The sequence below is a fragment of the Bos javanicus genome, chromosome 4 (genome assembly GCF_032452875.1).
Source record: "Bos javanicus breed banteng chromosome 4, ARS-OSU_banteng_1.0, whole genome shotgun sequence".
Classification (NCBI taxonomy): Eukaryota; Metazoa; Chordata; class Mammalia; order Artiodactyla; family Bovidae; genus Bos; species Bos javanicus.
In genome coordinates, this window is record NC_083871.1 from 64,563,085 (window position 1) to 64,591,008 (window position 27,924).

The 27,924-nt window shown below is 38.8% G+C and overlaps 1 protein-coding gene across 5 annotated transcripts; it reads left to right on the forward strand.

Annotated features, from left to right (window-relative positions):
• Nucleotides 1–7,504: 7,504 nt before the first annotated feature.
• On the forward strand, nucleotides 7,505–27,843 carry KBTBD2 (kelch repeat and BTB domain containing 2). 5 transcript variants are annotated; one of them, XM_061414194.1, is made up of 5 exons: nucleotides 7,528–7,546; nucleotides 13,826–13,903; nucleotides 16,847–17,357; nucleotides 22,306–22,471; nucleotides 25,148–27,843. In XM_061414194.1, the coding sequence occupies exons 3-5, from the start codon at nucleotides 17,188–17,190 to the stop codon at nucleotides 26,681–26,683; spliced, it is 1,872 nt and encodes a 623-aa protein (XP_061270178.1). In that variant the 5' UTR covers nucleotides 7,528–7,546; nucleotides 13,826–13,903; nucleotides 16,847–17,187; the 3' UTR covers nucleotides 26,684–27,843. The 5 variants fall into 5 exon arrangements, with proteins under 5 accessions (XP_061270174.1, XP_061270178.1, XP_061270173.1 ...); XM_061414189.1 differs by lacking the exon at nucleotides 7,528–7,546 and adding an exon at nucleotides 7,964–8,099; XM_061414193.1 differs by lacking the exon at nucleotides 7,528–7,546 and adding an exon at nucleotides 8,346–8,631.
• Nucleotides 27,844–27,924: the final 81 nt, after the last annotated feature.

Consider the following 27,924-nt stretch of genomic DNA (forward strand, 5'->3'; position numbering starts at 1 on the left):
CCCTGACCTTGGCTCTTCTAGAGGACCGAGCCCTTCTGCCCCGCCGCCCCTACTGTCCCCTCCTCAGAGTGTGTTGAGTTAGGACGAGTCACAGCCGCTTCTCTGAGCTCCTGGCCTCCTTCCTTACTTGGGCACAAAGCCGCTGACACTTAAGGAAGAGGAGCCTACCGAGGAGAAGAGACGAAGGAGGCCAACCTAGATGAAGGACAGACCTGAGAGGAGGAAGATTTCTACAGGTGGGGTAAGCAAGCGTGCTTCATGCTGCTGAGAGCAGCATCTCGGGGGATGCTAGTGATGAGGATGCTAGTGGGCATCGTCTCTGGGGTGATGGGTGGGCAGTGAGAAGGGGAAGCTGGTGAGTAGAGTACTCTGTGTGTGTGAATGGAAGATAAGCTATAGGACAGTAATGGAGGGGAGTCATGGGGTTGTAAGGAGGATTTGTGGGGCTTTCAGATTTTTCTTTTATGAAAGAGAGGAATTGAGGTGTATTTATCTCGGGCAAGAAGAGACAGGGAGACGTTACTGACAGTGGAGAGAGAGGGATGTTAAGACAACGTTCTGAGAATGGGAGAGTAGTCCAGTCTGGTTGCAGTGCTTGGCCTTGGACAGGAGAAAGTCTCTGAGGTTGGAGAGAAATGAAATCCTGAAAGCAGGAATTTAATTCTATTACCTTGTTATTACTATATTTTCAGTCAAGAAGGGTAGGAATAGTACTAACAATGCCTGCCATATTGCCCCATGGAATGGAAGGAGCAGTAATTTATAGACGGAAAAGAGCTGCTGGTAGAACTAGGGGCTGACCTGGGGATGGGATTCAGAAATTTGTATTGGCCCTCATCTGCAGTGGTATGTCACTTGCCTCGTCATTTTCAGTCACTTGGGAGAGACAGAATGGTTGGGTGGATCAAGGACTGTGGTTTTGCAGGGCTTATGGGAAGAGAAATCAAGGGCTCAAGAAAGTTCAGTGTAATGGTGAGATGTTAAAGTAATACATAACACATATGCATACCCTGCACTTGTGTGACCCTGAGTGTGAGCGCCTCCATAAACCGTGCTCCCTAGGTGCCTTACCTCCCTTAGTGACTTAGCATGTAGTCAGGGAGAGAAAGTAATGTCAGAGAGGAGCTGATCAAGTTCAGAAAAAGTAATGGAAGTCTTATACATGAGAATGAAAGAGCTAGAGGAGGGCGTTTGTGGTGTGAGAATGGATATCTGAGGTTTAGGATTTCAGAGTTGGAGTAGCTGTAAATTATAACAAGGTCTGCAGGGTGAGCATTGGTTTGCTGGAGTCCGGTGGACATGAAGGTCATTGGCTCTGAAAAAGGAAAAGATCTGGGAATCTGGAGTTTTGTGAGTCACCCCCTTTGAACCCAAGTTTGTGTGCCTGATGCACAGTGAGGCCAAACAAACTGAAACATTGGAGTTTGGAGCAAAGAAAGTGAAAGTGAAGTCGCTCAGTCGTGTCTGACTCTTCGAGACCCCATGGACGGCAGCCTACCAGCCTACCAGGCACCTCTGCCCATGGGATTTTCCAGGCAAGAGTACTGGAGTGGGGTGCCATTGCCTTCTCCGAAGTGATGGTCTAGTGATCCCTTAACTTCTTTCTAGGACAGAGCAAAAGCAGTTGTTGAGGCATTTTATTCTGTACTTAGAGCCTTCCTGATGGTTCAGGAGCCTCAATTCTTAATTGACCCTCCAGGTGTCATCAGTTTTAAGTCTGTTGGAGCCAAACATCTGAGATAATGTCCTTTTTGGCTTCAACCAGCTGGCTCCAACAGACTTAAAGTGAAAGTGAAGTCGCTCAGTCGTGTCTGACTCTTTGAGACCCCATGGACGGCAGCCTACCAGGCACCTCTGCCCATGGGATTTTCCAGGCAAGAGTACTAGAGTGGGGTGCCATTGCACACAGGCTTTGGAAGTTGTGGCACACAAGCTCAGGAGTTGTGCTCCGAGGCAGGTGGAATCTTCCCAGGCCAGAGATCGAACCCCTATCCCCTGCATTGGCAGGTAGATTCTTATTATCTGTGCCACCAGGGAATTCCTGTATTTAATTTCTAATGATACACTATAAAGTATTATTGTAGGTTATTTTTGAGACATCCTTTAGCAAATTAGTAGGATCTCTTATTCCAGTTGGCTAAGTTTTAAAATATTGAATGAATGTTGAACTTTAACAAGTGGTTTCCTGCATCTTTGAAATAATCATATTTTTCCCTCTTCATCTTGCTAATAAAGCAGATTCTTTAAAGAATTTTTCTCTTGTTAAACAACCCTTGTATCCCTAGGGTGTACCCAACTTGGTCTTTTTTTAATTTTTCTTTTCTTTTTAGCTGTGCTGCACAGCTTGTGAAATCTTAGTTCCCTGTCCAGGGATCGAACCCAGGCCCCCAGCAATGGAAGCAGGGAGTCCTCACCACTGGACTGTCAGGGAATTTCCCCACCTTGGTCTTGATATATTTTAATATGCATTGTAGGATCCCATTTGCTGGTATTTTATTTGGAATTTTGGAAACTAAGACTATAAGTGGAATTGTTTTATAATTTTTAATTCTTATATTGTCTTTTCTTGGTTTCAAGATATCTTAGCCTCATACTGTAACATAAACTAGATAACTTGCCATCTTTTTCTGTTCTCTAGAGCAATTTGCATAAGACAAGGATTATCTATTTATTCCTTGAAAGTCTATTAGAACTTCGCTGTAAGAGTACACTGTGTATTTTGTTTTGTAAGTAGAGTTGGCTACTGATGCATTTTATCTAATGTTTATAAGTCTGTTTTTTTAATTTCTTGATTTTGTTTTAACGACTTGGAATTTTTCTAGGAATTTGTCCTTTTTGTCTGAGTTTCCCAATTTGTAGCTATAAAAGTTTTCATGATTTTTTATTTTTTAAAAGTGGTTGTGATATCTATAAATATGTTCTCATTTTGAGTCTTAATGTTCTTTGTCCTTTGTATTTTTTCATGATCAATGTGCTCAAAACTATGTCCATTTCATTAGTCTTATCAAAGTACAAACTGTTTTGTTGCTGGTCCTCTCCTTTATTTCCGATGTAGTAATTACTGTTCTTTTATTTGTATTTTTAAAGGTCTTTGGATTTCCTCTTGTTTACTTCTCTAGCTTATGAGTTGGACATCTAGCTAATTATTTTTATTTCATATATACATGTTTAAAGTTATACATTTCCTTCTAAATACCTCTTCGATTGCATTTTACAAGTTGTTATGAAGAATTCTCATAGTAATTTATTTCCAAATAGTTTCTAATTTCCATTCTTTGCTCCTTTTTCTAATTGCAATATGCTTCTTTTCATGATCCTTTGAATTATTAAGAACAAAGTTTTTCAATTTACAAACATCAGATTATTTTGGCTAATATTTTATTATTGATTTCTAATTATAGTGCATTTTGTTCAAAGTCGCCAATAATTTGGCATTAGTTTGGATTTGTTTTATATAGCCTTGTAAGTATTCAAATTTTGTAAATGGTTGCGTAAATTTAACAAAAAGTTTTATCCACTAATTATTAGATGTTCTTTATTTATAAATATCCTTTTAATTCACATTTTTTGTTTAAATTTTCTGTTGTTGTTGTTTAGTCACTAAGTCATATTTGACTTTTGCAATCTCATGTTTGTAGTCTGGCAGGCTCCTTAATTTTTGGTCTACATGTATGTACAAACATGCATACATGCGTATGCATAAGCTTACATCTGTTTTCTGGTTCTGTTTGCTGAAAGGGCCTAAAGCAATAATATCTTTGGAAACAAGGACACCTAGCCCTAAAATCTTGGTTTCTAAATGTCATTCTCCACTTGGAGGAATCAGAACTTGAAGAAATGGCTGATTCTAGGACAGACAGAGAATCACAATTTACTGGTGAAGCCCAAAAGAAGCAACCTCTATGGGAACTAGCCCTGAGTGGGGAAACCTGAACTTTAATTGACAAATTTCTGGAAGCTCAGTGTTGCCAAGTCTAAGAAATAAAAACTCCAGGGAGACCAAGTCATTGATGGAGCCCCCACATTTCCATGAGTTTCACCTTCTGGAGCTCTGCAGTTTTCTCATGGTGCGTATAAGTGTTAGTCGCTCAGTCGTGTCCAACTCTTTGCAACCCCATGGTCTGTAGCCTGCCAGGCTCCTCTGTCCATGGGATTCTCCAGGCAAGAATACTGGAGTGTGTTGCCATTTCCTACTCCAGGGGATCTTTCTGACCCGAAATGTGTGAAGTTCACAATGAGCAATATAAGCTCACTAAAAGACAGACATAATTGTAGGAATACAAAATACTTGCCTTGCCCCATACCATACCACTATATTGCTGAAGGCCTGTTTACACAACTTCTTCAGCCAGTATCCATGATGTACGTGTTATAGGGAAGCAAGATAAAAAGGGTATACGGTTGACCCTTGAACAACATGGAGTTTAAGGGCACTGACCCTTCTTTAAGTCCATATAACTTTATAGTGGGCCCTCCCTATCTGCAGTGCTGTATCTGCACAGATTCAACCAACTGTGGATTGTGCACTGTCCCCGTCACAGATGGCCTGGTAATTTCCTCCCCCAAATCCAAGGTTTTTAAATAGGTTAAAATTAACATTAAGAATATTTTAGATTATCTTAATATCTTAAATGATTAGGATTTATAACATCAGAAATGGTTAAGCAAAAATTCAACTTTAGAAAATGTGTAGTTACATCTTTATATTCCCGGTTACATTTTTATTTTATTTATTTTTATAATCATTTCTGCCTTCTTTTCTAGAATCATGACGATGTTTAAAATGTAGTCTTAAGAATTCTGTTTCATGGCATTTGGCACTTAATTAAAATAAAATGCCTTATTAACTCAAAAGGAATGCTTGAAACAATGTCATGTGCCTAGTTTTAGATACAGATCACATGGGAGCTACTTTACATTGCAAAAAAAAAAAATTAATATAAAAGCTAGAAAATACTGATTTATGATCTCCCTAAAATGGGCAAACTAGCTGTGATTGTTCTGCTTCTGAGCTAAGACGGGAAATTGTAAAGAAGGCAAGGTGGTGTTGAGGTTTGTAGTGACAAACACTTTACAGTTGTTGCACCACAGTAGCTGCAAGGAGTCAGCCTCCTCTGACATCAGCAGCCTCCTCTTCCTAATGGCTGCAGTCTTCTTTAAGGATTTTTAAGGAGACTACAACTTTGAGGAGGGAAGGAACAGCAAACAAGTACAAGTATTTGAGAATAAATGTTCAACGTGTTCTTTTTCCAGTTAAGATAAAACACCAAAAAGATTGGTTTGGAAACTCTAGAAACTTCAATCCAGCCTGCCATCCCACAGTCTTTTAAATGTTATAAAGTAATGCTGTAAGTATTAACTAAGTAGCAGATTGCTACTTGTCTGACCCAAATAGGCTTTTGCTAGACCTTGGAAAATCTAAGTCTTCACAGCTATAGTTGGCTGAATTACAGTTCTAGAAAGTGAGATGTATGTGAAAGTCTGCTGAGTTGGGGTATGGAGTATTATCCTGGGAAAGCTTTTACTTTCTTGGGAAAAAAAGAAAAAGATGGCTGAAGCCATTCCTTTCCCTATATTCCTGCCTCTGACAACTAACTATGTAAAGGCTACAACTGTTGCAGCCATCTTGCAATTGTGAGAGAAATGTTAAAAGAATCATAGACATTTGGCTCTACTTTTCTAGAGCTGTTGTATCAAGGATAACCAACTACCTTCAGGTTTATGTGACTAAACAGACCCTTCTTTAAGCCACTGCAGAATTTTTTTATTCGCAGCCATATGCATTCCTAACTGTACAGCTATTAAAATGATACCTTTTAGAACTCTCTTACCCTGACAATTAGCTACTTTTCCTATACTGATATTACTATCTAGTCACCCTAACCGGAAAACTCAGTCATCCTTCACTTCTTATTTCCCCTCATCCTCTTAGTACCTGAATCTTATATATTGTATCTAGCTAGTTTTAAGTCCAACTCTGTTTCACTATCCTCACATTAGTTCAGACTCTCTCCACCTCCTGTCTGGATTATTTTTACAGCCTCCTAACTAGTAACCTCAGATTCAATCCAATATGCACCATGCTTCAGAATTATTTTTCTAAAATCTTATCAAGATATTCTCTTCCTGGGGACTTCCCTTCTGGTCCAGTGGTGAAGACTCCTTGCTACCAATGCGGGGTTGGGGTAGGGGGATTCCATCCCTTGTCAGGAACTAGGATCCCACATGCCAGCGCGGTGAGGCCAAAATAAATAAATAAAAATAAATAGATATTCGCCTTAAAAAAATTTTAAATGATTCTGTCTTCTAGAGGAGGAAACACAAACCCTTTTTTTGTTTCTGCCTTCTTGTTTAGGCTTTGCGTCTCCAGGATCCAGCCTGGCACAGAGTAGGAACACAACTACCTGTTAAATGATTTGAATCTTAAGTATCAAAAACAGACATTTAGTCAGACTAAGCAGAGTGAGAGCATACTGAACAGTTAATAAAAGATGCTTTGAATTAGTTTCTAGATTCTGCCGTAATCCCAGACATACATATCTTGGTGTGTATTCAGTTGATTTAATCTGGCCTAAAGAAGCTCTTCAGTAACATGTGTGCATTTAGTTTATAATTGGTCACGTACATTCTCCAGATTGGGCTTGTGCCAAGAATGGAAGTTATGCAGGTAGGTGAAGTCTATGTGGGCATTTCTGACAGTTTTGTGATCTGTGAATAACTTCTATCAAACTAGAGAATAGATCTGTGACTTTCTGCTTGCTAGCAAGCCGTACCAAGTTAACCACACCGGAGTGGGCCACAGCCTACGGCTGTTATAAAAGCCTCGCTTACTGAAGCTGAAGGCTCTCCTTTGGAGTTACTGGGGGGAGCTGGAAGCCGAGGCATTGCAGCACAAACTAGCTGAAGAGCCTTCCCTCCACACGCCAACGGTTCACTCCGCAGAACTGCAAGCTCTTTCAGGTGCTGCTTTGAGTTTTCCCTTGGCCTTGAGACCAGGACATGAAGTCTCTCTTGATGAGTACTGGAAAACCGAACGTGCTCTGGTAAGTGGAGATCGTGTTTTGGAGAGAAGGGGCCGAGGAGACAAAGCCCACTCAGCCTCCCAGCACCTCTCTTTCTTTCCTGGTCTGGTGTTGTGTAGTCCACCTTGTTCCCACTCCCGGACTCAGCCTGCAAATTTCTGTATTTCGAGAGGTGGAAAAAAATCAGTCTACGGCATAGAACTTGGTGCTTGGCTGTCCGCATTTCCCAGGACTGAGTTTCTCCGTGCTGTCTTTTCACCAGGCTAGGCCTGAAGCCTCCCTTCTCCGCACCCCCTGGCGCCCCACACCCGCGCTCCTTGGAGGGCGACCCCTCCGCCGCGCACGCGCCCTCCACGGACTCTCCGCTGACCTTCCCAGGGAAACCCCTTCAAAAGCGTTTCCCCGTCACCTCGCGCCTTCCCCGCCCTTCCTGCTCTTTCCGCTTCCTCCACGCGCCTGCGCGGACCCAATTGTTTTGGCTTTCCGGTGGGATCTAGCAAAGGAAAAGGGCGGGGAAAGAGAGGGTAAGGGCGGGCGGGGTTGGGGGGGTGGTCCCAAGAACCCGGGAAACTGCGAAACTGACGTTTGTGCTGTTAGGCGCGCGCCTAGGCGCGCGCGGCGGGAAAAGAAACCTGGAGAAGGCTGGGCTACGGTCCGCTGCCCGCGCGTCCCCGGGTTTCGAAAGGGGCCCGCCAAGAGGGCGAGAGCGCGCCGCAGGGGCGGGGTGGGAGCGGCAAGCCAGGCGTCTCGCGGCCCCGGGGCTGACGAGGCGGCGAGGGCGGGCGGTGCGGCTCCCGGGGGAGGAGTCTGGCGGTGGTCGGGCCCAGAGGAGCGTGCGGCGGCGCCCAAAGAGGACGCAGTTTTCCGCTCAGGACTGAGCGGCCGAGGGAGGGCGCGAGGGGAAACCGGAAGGAAGGGGAGGCGGCGGCGCCAGCCTTCCTCTTAGGGAGGCGGAGGCGAGACCCCGGCCCTAGCCGCCGCGGGAGGGCCACGCCCCCGCCGCCGCGCTCCTGGGGCCCAGCGTCTTCGGCGCCGCCGGCCGCACTGGATCGCAACCCTCAGGACTGAGGGACTCGGGTGAGCAGGCGTCGCCAGCCCCGGGCGGGGGACCCGGGGGCGACCTGTGGAGAGCTAGGGAAGAAGGGCTGCGGCTGGAGGGGGTTCGGCCCTTTGTGGCTCGGCGGGCAGGGGGCGGCTGCGGCGGCATCTTTCAAACCGGAGACGTTTCCGCCGCGGGCGGGGGATGGGCGCGGGCGGCCGGCTCCTCTGTCCACACCCGGCGGCGGCCCCGCTGCGGCCCGGCGTCCGGCCGGTGCTTGGGGCAGGGGCGGCTGAGCGAGTCGCTCGCGGGGGCGTTTCCGGCCGCGGGTCTCCCGGGCGGCGCCCTGGCCCCGGCTGGAGCCCGCGTTGCCAAAATCAAGCTGTTTCCCTTGACTACTCGCGACGTGTTCGCGAGACGGTAGGCAGAAGGAGGGCAAGCCCTGCGTTTTTTCCTTGTCCGGTACTTCTTAAGTAACCAAGAGATGTCTAGATTAACAGAGGTCCCATTGTGGGTCTACTGATGATTTTAAAAAGAAAGCAGAAGCTGCCCTTTGAAACGGAGAATTGTGTACGTATTTACTTTAGACTGAAATCTCTTTAAGTTATTTGAACTCGACCATCTTTCTCTCCCTGTGAATTAAGAAGCCATGGAGTAGAATATCCCGATGTGGAGCGGTTATTTTGAGTTAACGGCTCTTTTATCCCCCCTGGTTTATTAATCAAAGCTCACTTTCTACCATCTCAAAGGGAGAGTAATAGGTAACTCACAAATCTCTAGAGTTGTCCGATGCCACGGATGACCCCGTTAAGATGAAAATGGAAAAAGAATCGAAAATGTAAAATTACCTGTGAAAGCTTATGTTTGTGTGAAATATCTAGCTAAAGTATCAGCGTTATAAAAACGTAGGGTACAGGACGTCACGTGTTGTTGATAACATGAATCTGTACGTCTGGCTCACTTAGCATTCAGGCATTTAGAAACACCCCTATCAGCAGTGTACTCTGACTACAGTTATTTTTTATCTTTTCTATTGAGACCACTAATCAACAAAGTGGAATTAACAGTGGTTCTCTTTTAAAGTAAGGTGGGTGGGTTGGTTGGTTTTGCTTCCCGCTGTGTTGTGTGAAGTTTTGCTTTAGTTTGAGTCATGTGAACTTCAAATCTCGCAATTGTGAGTGGCTTTAGTTAACCTTAGGTTAGGATTTTTTTCCTTTTTTTTTTTTTTTCCTAAGAAGGACTTTTTCGGACCGAAAGTAAACTGAAAAGTCTAACCAGTCAATTGTTTTCCAGCCTTGATGATGTGGAATTTTGCTAATATTAAGTTTACTTCTTGACTTTGATCTTTTGTTGGTCTAGTGCTTATTGAAGCCCCTTTAGATTGGGCCCTGAAATTCTCAAGAGGTTGTTGTCCTCAGTAAACAGTACCAGGGCTGTGGCATTCCTGTTGAGCTTGGTTTATAGTTCATGCTTTTCTACATGGTTCTTTTTTCTCTACAGACAGCTCTTTGTAGGAAGAGTTTTAAGTGCTGTAACTCTTCTCCTGTTTGCTCTCCTAAGCAGGACCGTAGACTCGGCTAGCTTTGGTTATCCACATGGCACTTAAGGAGGTGGTTGGGAATAGAGGTGTCAGTACTTCAGTCCACACTCCTCCACAGATTTTCTTTGTCCTAGTTAATGGAAATAATTAGCTATTTCATAACATCCAAACATTGAACACTCAATGTGTTTAAAGTGAATGGTAAATTTATAGAAATTTGAATGCAGTCTTTAAAAGGCAAAAGATTATTTGGTTTTCCCAAAGATTTTACTCATTTACTTATAAAAGAGTTGTTTTTCTTCTTGCTCATATTCCTAAGAGCAGGAAAAAGGATTGGTCCTGATGTCATAAAAAATATGAGTGAAAATACCAAAGTCCTTCATTATATCTTAGTCTTAATCATTTTCAGTTTTGTAGAGTTTGAATAGAGCAGGTTATGTTCAAATTACTCAGGGTATTAGAAATGATAGGTTGTTTTCAAGTAACTTTTTAAATATGTGAAGCTTACTCCCTGTTCGCTTGCCAGGATTTTTCAGCACTTAGATTCTTCTGTGTGGGAAGGAGGGATTATAGTAGGAGACTCGAGAAAATGTAATCATTTAATGAGAGATACTTTTTCAATTCTTCCCCCCCCTTTTTTTTTTCTTCAGCTCCACTCCCTCCCGTACTTCTGACAAGTGGTAACATGTAAATAGGTTCCATGGTTGGCAGGGGATTCTAGGTATTCCTCAGTTTACCCTTCTATTTTTTTTAAGAAACTGAGAAACTTAAGTAGCCATAATTGTAAGTGAGTGTGCCCTTAATGACCTCATGAATATATTTAATATCTGGGAAATAGTTTTGTTATTATGATTGAAAAAAATCACTGATTTGGTGAAAATTGAAATCTATTGAAAAAGTTAATGTCAGTTTTACTTAAGTCTATATTTCTTCAGCTTTCTTAAGTCTGTGCAGAGCTGAGAGGAAAAAAGAAAAGTGATAACCAAAATAAAAGGGCATACTACAAGTCATAATTATTCTATCACAAATGGTGTTTCCTTTATGTTCTTGTTTAATTTTTTAAAAGTGAAATAACTTACTGATCATAATGTAGAACAGAAGCCTATTCTTGTGACCTGAATTTACTTAGGATATTGAGCATAATCAACTTGATGGAGTCTGGTAGTCTTTTCACACTCGTTGGAAAAGGGGTCAAGAAGGAGTAGACCTAGGTTCTGAACTTGATCAGAGTAGAGGAAGCTGTACTGAAATTTCTCAAACTCATACATTCTTTAAAAGTCAGGGTGTTTGTTTTTTAATTGATGTTTGTCACAATTCCAGAAAATTCTGTATGTGTAATGGTTGACAATCAATCTGAAGATGAAGTGGTTTTCCAAACATTCCCAACTGTCAGAGTTGTGTTGATAACTTGAAAGCAAACTACTTCTAGCACCAATAGTCCTCCCTGAAGGAGAAACCTATCTTTTCACTGAAATGAAGAAAGGCTTGTTCTATGACTGGTGCCTTCCTGGCTATCACTTAGTTTTTTTGCACAGGCATCAGCCTTCTCAAGATTAGTCTTTGTTGTACTAGTTTGTTTCATGATTTGTACCATCAAAAATACTCCCTAAAATCTTTGAATAAATTTCTCTTATCTAAAATGCTACTCACCAAGGCAAAAAGAGAACTGTGTTTGAGTGTTGAAACCTGGTAATTGGGACTCAGACCTGTGTAGGTATGAAGGTTCAGAAGGTGCGAAGGTACTACAAAAAGCTTGACCAGTAAGTGAGTGTTAAGTAAAATAATTACAAATTATTCTTTTTTGCACAGAGTAGTATTTCTGTGTGTCAGGCACTGCTCCAGACTCTCCATAGAGCTCATTTAATCCTTAATCCAGTTGAGAAGAATTCTATTTTTATCCCGCATTTTACAGATGAGCATACTACAGCACAAAAAAGAAATAACTTACGAAAGGTCACACAACTAGTAAGTTGCAGAGTTGGGATTTCAACCCAAGTAATTTGGCTCCACAGTCCATGCTCTAATTTTTTGGCAATACTTGACATTAGAATAGCCTTGGATTTTTTCTGACAAGTTTAGATCTGCTATATTGACATTTGTAGCACTGGAAGTTAGAGCTAAGTTAAAAATACACAACTTGAAAGTCTGCATACAGGTGGTGACCTGTAGTCCACCGCTCTTCCTCTTTATCACTGTTTCATCATTACTTTGTAGTTTTTGTGCAGTCGTTGTTTGCAACCTCCTCCCTTTTTTCACCTGGAAAAGGAAGTGGCAGCGCAGTCCAGTATTCTTGCCTGGAAAATCCCATGGACAAGAGCCTGGCAGGCTACAATCTATAGGGTCTCAAAAGAGGAGGACACAACCTAGCTACTGAACAACGACCCTATCTTTTACAGCTCGGTTAATTGCTGATCAGTCTCATTTTCACATTCAGTAGTTTTTCAGTCCTTTATCTTCCAGATCTTGTCTGTATAACATTGGAGAACTTCTTTTGTATCTGTTTATGTTTCTGTAGCTATTCTGTGGAAAGGTACTATAAATGACACACTTGTGGGAATGAAAACTAGATTTCAAAGTGAAGTTAGATATATTTGCTTCCCCTACAAAATTTATAGTCACATTGATTAAAGGGAGGAAAACAAGTATTGAAACAACTTTCTGTAAGAGGTATTTCAGATTTTTAAGTAGAATTGTGTGTATTGCTGTGGATTGTTGACTGATTTAATCCTAATGACCATTTAATAACAATGCTCTGAAACTCTTGTGTGGCAAAATTCACTCAGTAGAACCTTGGAGACTTGGGTAGCCTAGAGAAAATGTTAGAATCCAAGTTTTTGCTTTTTTTTCTCTGTTGTAATTCTACTCTTATAGGAAGCTTTTAGATTAAAACATAAGTTGGTCTTTGTTCTCTACTTTACTTGCAGAAAGTTGGTAAAAAGAAGAAGGGATATCATCCTGTATATAGCATTCTAACCTTATTCATTGCTATTATCCACTGGTATCAAATAGATCAATCAAAAATACTGAATATAGCCAAGAACTTAGAAAAAGAAATAAGAATATGCATACTTTTAATGCCAGAGTACATTTTACTTTGTTAGATTCTGAATGTCGTTACACTGTGTTTGTATGACTCCCATTTAATGCTTTTTCTAGTTGGCTTTTCTCACTGTGAAATATGTCCTGACAACTACCTTTAAATTACAGGACCTTTCTATTCATCTTAAGGTACCTGATACCTGGAAATGTGGCAACTAATAGTGGTTTCCTAGTCTTTGGCCATCAGTTCATCTGCTGAATCCACGTGTTCATTGAATGTCTTTACACACAATTGTTTTGTACACATCTTGTGTTTTTCAAATATATATAAATAAGTTGTGCCTACTAAGTCCCTTCACTCATGTCCAACTCTTTGCTACCTTTGGTACTATAACCTGCCAGACTCCTCTGTCCATGGGATTCTCCAGGCAGGAATACTGGAGTGGGTTGCCATTTCCTTCTCCAGAAATGATGTAGTTGATTTTTTTAAAAAAGAAAGAAATTCAAGTGTTTTTGAATCTAAAATAGTTCTTTTTCTCATTGTGGGTTTCTTTCAGCAGATTATCTTTAGAAAAGTCCTTTTTTTCTAACCTAAATAAAGGATACTCACTGGATTTTTTAAAAGTGTTTGAAAAGTTGATTGAGCCCGTAGTAAATAGGGAAAGTGGTTGTGTGACTAGGTAAGAGACGTTAAAATATTTCAGTTGAAAGGTGGACTATAGACAGATTAAGAATTATATTTAACTCAACTTTCAAGTGTTTAAGGTTTGTGCTTTTTTCTTGTTTTTATGACTTGAAGGGGAAACATTCTTCTGGGAAAAATAATCTTGAAGTGTGTATTTTTGTTACCACCTTTTAAAAAAATTCTTAATATTTGATCAAGAAGCAGCCTAAAACAGAGATTGGTACATTTAGCCTGTAGTCCTTTTTTGTAGAGAACATTTTGTTGAAACAATCATGTCCGTTCCTTTATATGTTGACTTTCGCTGTTTTCAGACTGCAACAGCTTTAGCATTTGGGACAAAGACTGTGCTTACAAATCCTAAAATATTTTGTTTTTATGATGAGAAAAGAGAGTAGTATACCTTTGAAAGTTTGAGTTTTTTAATTAAATTATCATTGCATATATTAACAAAATGTAGAAGGTTTAAATAAGTCTTCAATAAATGTTTCTTTCCTCTGCAGTGTGAACCACTGTTAACAGTGGGACAAATCCCAGCTGCCTCCTTTGCTCATTGCACTTGTGCTACAGTTGTTCTTATGGTAAAGAAAAAATTTCTTGTATTACTTCTCTATCAAAAGTTTAGAAATGAAAGATCATGACGGCTAGATTTTATTCTTTTGCCTGCCTGTAGATTTGAATTTGTCTAGAATAAAGACACTCTTTTTAAATGATAGACATGTTTTGGCTGTAGTAAGAGTAAATGCACTTGGTGTCCTGGAGCTCTCGTGGTTGGCAACTCTCAGTCTGAGTACTTACAGTACAATGACCAGCACTTAGTAAATACTCAAAAAACATTTGTGGAGTTAAATTTAAGTAGCCATTAATTTATGATCAAAAATTAAACAGTTTCATTGATACCTGGGAATTAAGGGCAAATTTGTAAATGTGTCCAATCTTTGGTTATTAAGTAGTATAGTTCAGACTTTGTGAAATGTTTCAGAGCATGTAGTATATTGATTTTAGGGGCCTTTTGAAGGTTATTGGTTGGCCATCTTAAACTTTGCCATTTTTTACATTTTTAGTTAATACATTTTGAACTCTTACGTTCCCAGAAAAGCAACACTTAACTTTATTTTGAATTGTACTAGATACTGATCTGGGTGAATTATTAAATTTATATGATGTCTGAATGACTTCTGCTGCCTATTTTAATGTTGAGATATCTTAAATAAAAATTGTTAGGAAGACAATGTACCCTAGATTTCAAAGGGAGGGGTGGAAATAGGGGGCATATAAAGCAGTGACAATAAGATTGTATAAAGTTGGCTCACTGTGTAATTTTCTAAAAGCAGACTAGTATTGTTTTAATACAGTATCATGAATATGATAAAAAGAAATCAAATCTAATAAAATGGAGACATACATAAATGGGGCTCAGAAAAGGAACTGCAAAAAAATCAGGTTCAGAGAGTATGAAGTCTTAGAGAAATAACCAGAATGAACCTGTACAGCTACCCTGCAAGGAATTCTGGAGTGTAGAGTGTCGTCTAAATCCATCCTGGCTTTGGCCAGCAGCTCCTGTCACCTGGTTTAAACATGGATGGGGACAATTTGGGGTCCTGCAGCTGGGGTTAGGAATTTTAGCCTATCAATATATACATTTCTGTCAGATAAATTTTTAGAGGCGGAATTGAAAGATTGAGATAGTAAGCATTTACAGTGCCAAATATTACGTCTTCTGTAATACTTCCTTTGCAATTCTGAAATTCAAAAAGCTCTTAAAGTCAAGTTTTAAAAAATTTGGTTTTGTAAAACTTGATCTGAAGTAATGAGATTCTATATAGTATTATTTTTCATACTATTCATATTTCCCTCAGTGAAAATAGGATGTTCAGTTACGGAGTTCTGTCCTAGACTGCTTGTAGTACATGATATATGTACCACATTAGTTTTATAAGATTTGAGAAATCCTAAATTCCAGAACATAGCTGGCTTTTAAGAGTTTTGATTAAGGGCTTGGAGGTATGTATCAACTTACACTCCTGTGTAAAAATGCTCATTTCTAACACCCTCACTAACACTGGGCCTTGCTGCATTATTAATATATGAAAATAGCCAGTGATTTTAGGTATTATTAGCCTTAGAGGTTATGCAATAAACTTAGATTTATAGGATAACTTTCAGATCTGGAAGAGCAAAGTCATTACCTTAAATGACCCAAAGTCTCTGGCTTTGCACCTGTTTTAGTTACTCCTTTATACTTTACTTGGCTGGAAATTTGACAGTCTACATCAGGTTAGCAGTTTATGTAATAGTATAGCTTGGCCCGAAGTACAGTGTGACCTCTTTGAGAGATGGATGATATTTTTGTGGGAAAAAGTAGTAGTAGTTCCAAATGATGGTCAAATAGTTTTCATGTCAACAGCACTTGACTTTCTGATTATGGAACTAAGAATCATCTAATTAGGAAACAGGTGATAGTTTTTTTTTAACTGTTATTAGTACTCTATATTATACATTCTTTTCCCTTATTTGTAATTCATTTCCCATATGTTGCTGCTGCTGCTCCTAAGTCGCTTCAGTCGTATCCGACTCTGTGAGATCCCATAGACGGCAGCCCACCAGGCTCCCCTGTCCCTGGGATTCTCCAGGCGAGAACACTGGAGTGGGTTGCCATTTACTTCTGCAAGGCATGGAAGTGAAAAGTGAAAGTGAAGTCACTCAGTCGTGTCCGACTCTTCACGACCCCATGCACTGCAGCCTACCAGGCTCCTCCGCCCATGGGATTTTCCAGGCAAGAGTACTGGAGTGGGGTGCCATTGCCTTCTCCTGCCATACGTTACAAATACTTATTTCCAAATAATATTTTAAAATTAAACTTTAATGCAGCTGGAATTTCTTTGATGAATGGTATTAGATTTTGTTTTTTCCTCCTGGGGGTGTCCAGTGTTATTTGTTGGAATAACCCAGTCTTCTAATTTGAAGACTTCTTTATCATATCTAATACCTTTTCTTATAACTTGAGTGTATTATATTTACTTATTTTTATTTACTTGCCTTTATTATAGAACTGTTAATATATTTTAATATTTGATAAGTCATGAGGAAGAACTTGCCTCCCTTTCACTCAGATATCTTGGCAGTTTTGGGGAATTCTTCCAGATTGTCTAAAAATTGGACTTGAATCTTCTGAAAATTTTAAATTTACACATTTTGAGAACATTCATATTTGTATAATATGAAGTCTTCATGTAGTAATACATTTCTGTATTTTGTCATACTGTATGTTTTTGTTTTTAAAGAACTTTGTAAGTGTATGCATATTGATGTGTTCTTTCTGAAATGTTTAAATTTTTTATAGAAGTCAAAAAGATAAAACTACAAATAAACTTTTAAAGTATTTTCCTCATGTTTTATTTTTATGGTAATGTCTAAAGTTGAATTACAAAAAAATGTAATTCATATGTAAGTCTGTTTAAATATTGTATTCTAAAAATGTACTGGCCTAGATACTCTGACTGATGTATTTTTTTTTTTTTTAGTTACTCCAGAGGATCCACCAAACATAGGATGTTGCCACAAAATCTACCTCGTGTGTTACTCTCTTTTGAGATGAACAGCAGTTGCAAATTTGAGCAAGATGTGTGCAGACTGTGTTGAAAAACTCTGAAGAACCTAATTAACACAGGATGACCTAATAGTAATTCTAAGCCTATAGCAAGATACTCTTCATTAGTGAGTGTGTCAGTCTTGGTTCTGAATGCTGCAGATAACAGCAAGCAGAGTTTCTCCTTTCTTTATTTCTGAAGCATTCACTTGACCTTCCATCAGTAAGACTGACTTTATTCTAATCTGTTCCTGGAGATATTAATGGAATACAGTCATGTCCACTCAAGAGGAGAAGCAGATCAATACTGAATATGCTGTGTCCTTGTTGGAGCAGTTGAAATTGTTTTATGAACAGCAGTTGTTTACTGACATAGTGTTAATTGTTGAGGGCACTGAATTCCCTTGTCATAAGATGGTTCTTGCAACATGCAGCTCTTATTTTAGGTAAGTACTTTTAATCTTGGTTAGTTTGTAATTTCAAGTGCAGAATGTTAGCTTGTTTTAATCTTTTGATAGAAATTATTTTAAACACTATTTAGAATTAAAAAAGATGTCTTAATGTTTTGCCTAAATTTTCTATTTGGGTGATAAAGTGTTTGCCAGTCACCTCCTTGTGTATGTAAATAAGGGACAGGCAAGGGAAGGTTTTACAAAGATTAAATACAAGAAATTTGAAATTAAGGTTAAGTTTAATGATGCGGAAGCAAAAAGGTTCAGAATACAGTACTGTTTTTTTCATTGAAAGAGAAAGGAAAATGAATGGTGTAATTTTCACTTACTCATAAGATTTTAAAATGTTAAATTTAGAAAATGATCTTTGTTTATGAATTTAAGAGTTACCGTATACTTGATAATAACTTCTAGACGATAATTGGTAGTGTTTAGATGTGTTAAGAACTTTGATTTCCTTTGAAAAAATGAATTTTTTGCTCATTGTTGGTTACTTTTATCATTTGTGATATCTTTTTAGCCTTACCAGACTCCTTCCCAGATTGAAATAGTTAATAACTGATAATGTTGTTCTCTGTGCCTCAGAATTTAGAAGTTGATTTAATTGTTTGCTAATTATAAATAAAACTTTACATTTATGACCTTTTACAATTTTTAATCTTTTTAAGGTAGGTTTTCCTTTGTTATGTATTTCATGGGAGAAATAGAATTAAGGCATAGAAATTCCTGTTTGGTCACTGCCCTTAGGTTGAATTTTTACGTAATATTTGAAGAGGACAGAGTGAGTAAAGATGAATTAAATGTGGACTGGTATATTCGTACAGCAAATCTTAGCTGGCTTAAGTGGCTATCATCAATGAAACTTACTTTATGCTGCTTTTTAGTGGCAGCTATGGACAGGACAGTATAATCTTAACTTTTCAAAGTTAACATAGAGGAAGGTGTAGAAACTTCACGTTCCCCAGTATAACACATCTCATGATGATTAAAGAAGCTTAGACCCAGATTGCCTTGTCAGTTGCTTTGCTCTTCCTGCCGTTTTTTCAGGTTTAACTGTGGATATTTCATAGTTTCAGACATTAAAACTATTTTTATCTTAGAAAACTTAGCATATTTGCAAACAGTGATTCTAGAAAACCTAATGGACCCAGAAAGGATCCTTAGAATCCTCTGGTGTTTCTACAGATAGAGATTCTTGGATTTCAAACCCAGAAGTTAACGATTCTTCTGGATCTAACTCAGTGGGTCCAAGTTAGAGTTTGAGGATTTGTATATTTTAAGAGCTTCCCAGATGATTGTGATTGTCAGGATTGTTTTTGTTTTTTCATTTCCATTGGCTTAGTAGATAGTGTCAGGAATTCAGAGTTACAGATTCAGTCAAACCTAGGTCCATTAGTTCTCCCTTTTTAATGGCTGTTAATTATGAATTGATTATTCTTTATTGGAAAGCTTTATGACTTGTGGATTTCCAGATTGGTATTTGTAATCATAGAATCTTTTGTGGTTATTACCCTAGTAGTTGTCTTATTTAACTTTTAAACCTATGCAGAAATTCTATTTGCTTGTCATCTTTATCAGGAAGGTAACACATGCGATTACGGGTTAGGTGTCTTACCTTTTTTCCTCCCTTGTTAACTTTATTTTTTATTGTATAGATAACACGCTGTTCTCTAAATTCTCTAGCCATGAGGTTATTCTTTTATCTTTTAACTAATTGGGTTGGAATTGGCTTCCTGGAAGACGAAATAAAAAGTTTAAATATATCATTAGTATCAAAATTTTAAAAGCAACACAATCTCTTTAAGGCTGCTATTACTTTCACTAGTTAGTTCCCTTCTTTAGCTTTGGTGTTCTAAAAGAATATATTCTCCCTAAAGCAAATCAGATAATAGGGATTTGAAGTAACAGTAGAAAGAATAGTTCTGCCCATGTTTGGGATTAAATCCATCCGTCTTTACAATACTGTGTCTGGGCCAGTTTCATAATCCACAAGACCAAACACGTGTATTAATTTTTCCTCCTATATATATCTTTTCTCTGGACTGGATAGATAATTATTATATATTCCCACAATAATAACTTGATCTTTTCCCAGGTTTCTTCAACTGGATTCTGTTTTCAACTTTGTAGATTTCAGTATCCTTACATATGTTGGCATCAATTTAACCATTAGAAATTTACTGTGAGAAATTTTGTCCTTTGAACTAGGTACATTCTTTTGCAGTTTACCAGTACCATTCCACCAAGAATCAAAAAAAACCTCTAAAATCCTAAGAACCTCTGAAGTAATAGTTTCTACTTCTTAGTAACATAGATAGTAGAACCCAAGTGAAAGGGATTACTTGAGAATTACTCAGCACCTCTCTCACCATGGTAATTCAGCCTGCTATAATATGCAATTCAGCATTTATTCTTTCCTTGAAAAGCCTGTTTCAGATTTTTATGATCAAGTTGGCTAAGCTTCCCCTAGTGTCTTTCGACTTTGGGAAGCATAAATCCTTCACAGAAGTCCACTATTCTGGTGTCTTAAACTATAGCCTGGAATAACCTGTCTCAGTGTCATCTGTATAGTCAGCTGTTCTCTTGCCCTACTTCCTCTTCCAAAGTTAACTACCTTCTATTGGAACAGAGAAAAAGCACATGACCCCTAAATCTTCCATTTTTACTCAGATCTCTTGTAATTTTTCAGGTTGCTTTTGGTCATCTCCCATGTGAGAGAAGAGACTTGTGAAATAAGTGACACCAGCTGTCTTAGGTGTTTTTATTAGGGTTTTCTTGTTAAATCTCGGATACTTTTCGAGAATAATTCCTGTTCTCCTTTACTTTGATTAGGTTTATGGCCATTCTGTATTCTTTGGGAGGCAGTTTTCAAACACCCTGATTGATGTTTTTGCCACTTTTCCATTCCCTAACTGCTTCAAGTTAGTTGCTGTTCTTACTGCTCTTTGTGAGCTACACCAGAAATCACCAGTGCTTTCCTAATTGCGTTTGCTATGTTTGTTACCCTTGACGCTCCAGTTTTTGTCACCCTGCTTCTCTTGCCCAGAGTAGCATTATACTGACTGGCTTGTTCTTATTTCTCTGATGAATGTTTCTCAACCTTTTGTCATTCTTACTTTTTCTTCTAATAGAACTCTACCTCAGGTTGGTCATTGGGAATCTGGGTGGGTTTTTCTCTTAGTTTTTTAGTCTCTCTCATGTAACTTACTTGGCTTTAACACATGACATTTTGTAGATAATTCACAGTCTATTGCATTAATGCCTTTCTTCATAGTTTCAGTAATATTAAATACTTGATTGGTTATTGTATTATTTCTATTTGACTCAGCTGCCCACACCTTCAATTAAACATATCTAAAATTTAACTCACCTTTTTTCCTCCATCTTACAATTTTCCTCTCAATGGTTAACAGTATTTTTTTTCAGGCATTTACTTGAAAATAAAGAGCTAGCTTTGATTCTTTTCCTATCTAAGAAAGCAGCAGCAAAGAACAAGATGGTTAGCGTCACCCACTCAATGAACATGAATTGGAGCAAATTCTGATAGTTGAGGACAGAGGAGCCTGGCATGCGCAGTCCACAGGGTTGCAAAGAGTCAGACACAACTTAGCAACTAAAAAACAACAATCTACTTCCTATTCTTATTGCTAGTGTTCAGAAAATCACTTGATCTTGTTGGGTTTTTTTGTAAAAGCTTTTGTATCCATTTCTGCCATCCTCAGTCAGGTGGTTCTTATTTCTAACATAGATTATTGCAGTAGCCTAAAAAAAGCAGTTTTCTGGCCTCCAGCCTTTGGCACTTGAGGTCTGTCAGTACGGAGTATTCATTCTAGAATATGTTTTATTGTGCTAGTGAATCCATGCTCAGAACCCTTCAGCATTCTTCATTATGTACAAGGAAGTTCAGTAAAAAGTTTTGGCTCTGCTGTTGGGCTTGCAGATCTTACCCCCGATGCAGGATTGAACCCAGGCCCAGGCAGTGAAAGCACTGGGTCCTAACCACTGAACCGCCAGGGAATTCCCTCTTGGGTCTCATTTTAAAAGCCTTCTGTGATCTAAATGCCTGAACCTCTTAGGTTCAGCAGTCTCCCCCCCCAAAAAAGTACTTATATTCTCCCCTGACTCACTACTTCATCCACTTTAAAGCGTTTCTAATCTTGTCCTTGAGGTGCCCAGGCTAGTTGTTGTGATACTACACTTGAGATCACTATAGGCTTTTCTATACATACAGTAATAATACTCTTTGCATTTTTTTTTATCTCTCCCCTATATGTGGACATTTAGTTTGTATTCATAACATAATTGCCTTTACAGCATATTTTCCTGCATGTAAAATATTTTTAGGAAACTGTCCTGCATATTTTTAGGAAATCATTTGAATAAATTGAAATTTTAACAGCTTTGTTGAAAGCTAATTTACATACAATTAAGTATTTAAGTACATTTAAAGAGCTCTGCAACCATCTCTACAATCTAGTTTGAAATATTTCCATCACTTTATGCCCACTTATAGTCTCAGTCACTCACCTTTCTTACCCATGGCCCGAGGTAACTACTAATCTCCCTTCTGCCTCTGTATATTTGCTTTTGGGGGATATTTCATATAAATGGAATCATATAGTATGTGGTCTTTTGTATCTGCCTTTCACTGACCATAATGATTTTAAGGTTTGTCTGTGTACGTATTAAAGAGTTTCTTTTATTGCTAAATTGCATTGTGTGAATATAAGGAATGAATTAATTTTGATATTATCATTCAGAATGGCATAGTAGAATAGTTTGGTATAGCTTTGGCACTGGATTATACTTTTCTGTTGCCTCCCTCAAAAGTTTTTCCCTGTAAGTTGTCCATCAGCAAATACCCTAAATAAAATTCTGTGTGGTCTAGTTTTGGTGTTTCTTTTAGCTCTACTTTTGTCTCCCCCTCCCACCCTTCCTGTAGGGCCATGTTCATGAGTGGACTAAGTGAAAGCAAACAGACACACATACATCTGAGGAATGTGGACTCAGCCACCTTACAGATAATAATAACCTATACATACACGGGTAACTTGGCAATAAGTGACAGCACTGTAGAACAGCTTTATGAGACAGCGTGCTTCCTGCAGGTAAGCAGTTTTTTCTCTCAGTTGTATGTGTTAACTGTGGTTTATTTTTCTTAAGAAACATTGTTTCATCAGTGATGTATTATAGCTATGTAATTTTATTGCAGATTTTAGAATGTAAAGTTTTTCTTCTCTTTTTAAAATGTGTAAAAGAAAAACAATAGAATTTGATCATCTAGTAAACTTAGTTTTATGGTGGGAACCTTACTGAAAAGATAAGTGAAAATTTCCTATTAGTTTCATATTCTGCCTAGTATACCACAGAATTTAGATCTTAAGTAAAAAAGCTTTTAACAGTGTTACTAAATTTAAATGCTTTGGTGTTTTGGCTAAAAGCTTAGATATGCTAATTTTTGATGGTATTACTTTTCATGGAAAATGTCAAGATTCTTAACAGAAGTTATCAAACATATTTGTAATAGCATGAGAACACACTGAGCTATCAAGAATTAAACTAAAAGAAAAAGTGACGATATATTTACGTATGATAAACTATTTCACTCTCTCACTCTTTGTTTCCCCTTCAACATTTTTATTTATTTTTGGCCATGCCATGTGGCTTGTGGAATCTTAGTTCCTGAACCAGGGTTGGAACCCGTGCTCCTTGCAGTGGAAGCAGAGTCTTAACCACTGGACCAGCAGGGACTTCCACCCTTCAACGTTTCTTTTAAATTTTAAGAGGCATATAAAAATATTTTCCAGGACTTCTGGTGGTCCATTGGTTAAGAATTCACACTTCCACTGCAGGGGACATAGGTTTGATCCCTGGCCGGGAAACTAAGATCCCACATGCTGTATGGTGTGGCTAAATAAATAAATACATTTTTCTCATTTCTTTTCCTATTTGGAATAATTCTTTGTATTTTCAGAAATAAGTTTCTCCAAAGGGAGAATCATCAAACTGAAGGTTAAATTTCGGTAGCATAGTTCATGATACCTAGAGGGTACTGGATAAATGCGTGCTGAATAAACATCAGTGACATTGGTTGAGCACCAGTTTAAGTAGCTTTCCTCCTTTTTAGTTTGTACTCTTCTCCCCGCCCCCCAGTTGTGCAGTGTCCTTGTGTACCTGTAATTCTGGGGAAATTGAAGCCCATGGTAGCTTCCTGGTGCTTTACAATGGAAGACATTGATATCCTGAATCCAAACCTAAAAGGGAGAAATGCCTACTGTAATGATTTAATTTATTTATTATTATTATATTATTTATTTAATCATTTAAATAATTTCATTACTTTTTTTAAAAGCCAGGAACTAAAAGCAGGTATTTTTACAATTGCTAAATAATTGAGGAATTTTAAGAAACTTGGATTTCAGAACACTGTTACTGTAAATAATGACAGCTTTCCTTTTTTTTTTTTTAATCATGTTAATGAAACCCTTAGGCATATACTTACCCAAATGCAAACCCAGACTCTGCCTCCTCCAGGACTAAGGTTGCCCTGGCAAGTCTGGGATGGGGCATTTTATGACTGCCAACATGGCTTTCACTATTAACTGCATGAAATGTTTTTATATGCCAGATACTGTACTGATGCTATATATCAGTTCTCATTTAATCCTAAAATAATCACTTAAAGGATTTCCTCATTTTATGCAGGAGAAAGCTGAGGCTTAGAGAAGAAAGCTACTTGTCTGATATTATACAAGTGTTGACTGGCCTATCCAAGTTTTGAAGCCAAACAACCTGACTTCTTATCACAAACTGTTTCTAGTTAATCACTGTGATCTGGAATAAATATAGGAGGTAGCACTTGTAACTCAACTGAGATCTGTTTTGTCTTGAGAAAAATCTAGGAAACTTTGAGTGGCTAAGATGGGTTGTTAAATTTAGATTATTTATAACTGCACTATTTTCTTTTGATTGGTTATCCTAGTGCTCCAGGTAAGAAAGGCAAATAACTATAGTTAGGCACTGTGTATATCTGCTTTTTTATGACTCTCTTATACACGTTGACAAAACCAGATTCTCACTTCTCAACAATAATCATTTCCTGTACTGATTTATATTGTTCTTACTTGGTTTTCTCAGTTACATATTTTTTAAAGCCTAAAAGTATTTAACTTATGCATGAATTTCCTTACCTTTAGGCTGTTTAGGTTTTTAAGAGTCATTTATTGGGGGGTCTTGTTTTTGTGCAGCATGTGGGATATGGGATTTTAGTTCCCTGACCAGGGATCGAACCCACACCCCCTGCAGTGGAAGCTCAGGGTCTTAAACACTGGGAAGTCCCCAAGAGCCTATCTGATGTTATACTACTGACTCCTAAATAGGGCAGTTAAGTAGGCCACTAGACAGGAAGAAAAATGCAAAACAATACATTGTGAAAGTTGCTCAGTCGTATCTGACTCTTTGTGACCCCATGGACTGTAGCCTGCCAGGCTCCACTGTCCGTGGAATTCTCCAGGCCAGAATACTGGAGTGGGTAGCCATTCCCTTCTCCACCCAAGAGATCGAACCCAGGTCTCCCACATTGCAGACGAATTCTTGACCATCTGAGCCACCAGGAAAGCCCCTGCACAGTCTTCTAGTTTTTTATTACGGGAAGACACTATCTCTTAGCCCACAAGTGTACCTAAAAATAAAACTACAGTATAAGGATTTGATTAATATACTTGTGTGTTACATAGCAAATGTCTGGCTTGCCTTTATCAGCCTTGTTTTTCCCCCATTTTTAGGTAGAAGATGTGTTACAACGTTGTCGAGAATATTTAATTAAAAAAATAAATGCAGAGAATTGTGTGCGATTGTTGAGTTTTGCTGATCTGTTCAGCTGTGAGGAATTAAAACAAAGTGCTAAAAGGATGGTGGAGCACAAGTTCACGGCTGTGTATCATCAGGAAGCTTTCATGCAGCTGTCACATGATCTACTGATAGACATTCTCAGTAGTGACAATTTAAACGTAGAAAAGGAGGAGACAGTTCGTGAAGCTGCTATGCTATGGCTGGAGTACAACACAGAATCACGATCGCAGTATTTGTCTTCAGTTCTTAGCCAAATCAGAATTGATGCACTTTCAGAAGTAACACAGAGAGCTTGGTTTCAAGGTCTGCCACCCAATGATAAGTCAGTAGTTGTTCAAGGTCTGTATAAGTCCATGCCCAAGTTTTTCAAACCAAGACTTGGAATGACTAAAGAGGAGATGATGATTTTCATTGAAGCATCTTCAGAAAATCCTTGTAGTCTTTACTCTTCAGTCTGTTACAGCCCCCAAGCAGAAAAAGTTTACAAGCTATGCAGCCCACCAGCTGATTTACATAAGGTTGGGACCGTTGTAACACCTGATAATGACATCTATATAGCAGGTGGTCAAGTTCCTCTGAAAAACACAAAAACAAATCACAGTAAAACAAGCAAACTTCAGACTGCCTTTAGAACTGTGAATTGCTTTTATTGGTTTGATGCACAGCAAAATACCTGGTTTCCAAAGACCCCAATGCTTTTTGTCCGCGTAAAGCCATCTTTGGTTTGCTGTGAAGGCTATATCTATGCAATCGGAGGAGATAGTGTGGGTGGAGAACTTAATCGGAGGACTGTAGAAAGATACGACACTGAGAAGGATGAATGGACAATGGTAAGCCCTTTGCCTTGTGCTTGGCAGTGGAGTGCAGCAGTTGTAGTTCATGACTGCATTTATGTGATGACCCTGAACCTCATGTATTGTTATTTTCCAAGGTCTGATTCATGGGTAGAAATGGCCATGAGACAGACGAGCAGGTCTTTTGCTTCAGCTGCAGCTTTTGGTGATAAAATTTTCTATATCGGAGGGTTGCACATTGCTACTAATTCTGGCATAAGACTCCCCTCTGGCACTGTAGATGGGTCTTCAGTAACTGTGGAAGTCTATGATGTGAATAAAAATGAGTGGAAAATGGCAGCCAACATCCCTGCTAAGAGGTACTCAGATCCCTGTGTGAGAGCTGTTGTAATCTCAAATTCTCTGTGTGTGTTTATGCGAGAAACCCACTTAAATGAGAGAGCTAAATACGTCACTTACCAATACGATCTGGAACTTGACCGGTGGTCTCTGCGGCAACATATATCTGAACGTGTACTCTGGGACCTAGGGAGAGATTTTCGATGCACTGTGGGGAAACTGTATCCATCCTGCCTTGAAGAATCTCCATGGAAACCACCAACTTACCTTTTTTCACCGGATGGAACAGAGGAGTTTGAAATGGATGGAGAGATGGTTGCACTACCGCCTGTATAGTCAGGAGTTCAGGGAGTGCACGCTTCATCTGTTTGCTTTTGTCATTTTCTTTGCTTAATGAGAGACTATGAAAGGACTGAATATGAGTACATAAAAAAATCTATCTTTGATAAATTTTATTTTTATGCCCTACTTAATATTTGCATCAGTATAATATATATCAGTGAGTCTTAAAGATATGCTTCCATAATATGAAATAGATTATCCAATAATTGAGAAACTTTTATGTGTATCATGAGAGCATAACAATCTGGATTATCTAACATTGTTAGCCCTGTGTATGTACAGTTCCAAAAGTTCACTTATTAAAGTAGTTTCCTGTTCCTAGTGTGGTATATCGCAAATTGTGCTGAGGTTATTTTGGTAAATGTATTTCATTCCCGTGCTTCTGTTTTGAAGTCCTGGAATGTTTTTTTCAGTGTAGTTAACTGAGCTGCACTTAACACTAGTGTCCATGTTGGCATAGAAATGTTGTCTGAATCCTATAGTTGAGGAAGATCTTCCATTTTATGGTATTGCACAGGGAAAGTATGACTGCAGGATCAGTCTAACTATATACTATTAGGTGCATGTACTCTCTTCACTAACTTATACTTGTCTATCTAGAATACAGGTCTTCCAACCAGCTGGTCATTTACCAGGTGTGGACTTCAGTTGCTGGGCTTGCAATAAGAATTGCTAGTCCCTCATTGTGCGGGTCTGTGTGGAGCTTTAATCAGTAAATGCCTCCACTTTCTGTATTACATTAACATTGGCTCATGCATATAACTACCTGCTGCTGTTGTATTTCTCCATCTTAAAGATTTAGAGTGGGTTAACCAGGTCATTACATCTTAATTTAATAAGCATTACTGTAGAGTGATTGTGTATAGATATTTGTTAGCTGTCAGGGTGTGTTTTTTTTAACCTGTTGTGTGTGGGGGGTAGGATTAGAAAGGTGAACTGTTCAGGAATTCTCTGCACTAGCGGTGCAGAAGAGCAGATAACTAGTGCTGCTCTGGCATTAATCCCAGGAACCACTAGCAGTAGCGGGCCGCCGCCAATCTAACATGAGCACAGGTGCTTCATGACAAACATTACTAGCATGTTCAACTGCATAATGTTCTGGCACTGTATTTTGAATGACATTAATTTATTAAATAAATTGTATATATTCAAAATCTGTTTTTCTTTTGTGATGGGAATGGTGTGATTGTAGTTTTATGGGGTCAGCTTAGTTAACAGGTGATTTCTTCAGAATT

Excerpts from the sequence above, each read along its gene's own strand:
- KBTBD2 (XM_061414190.1), top strand. The coding sequence starts at position 17,188 with ATGTCCACTCAAGAGGAGAAGCAGATCAATACTGAATATGCTGTGTCC. Across the intron at positions 17,358-22,305 it reads ACATGCAGCTCTTATTTTAG|GGCCATGTTCATGAGTGGAC; the intron begins GTAAGTACTTTT and ends CCCTTCCTGTAG. Across the intron at positions 22,472-25,147 it reads AGACAGCGTGCTTCCTGCAG|GTAGAAGATGTGTTACAACG; the intron begins GTAAGCAGTTTT and ends CCCCATTTTTAG.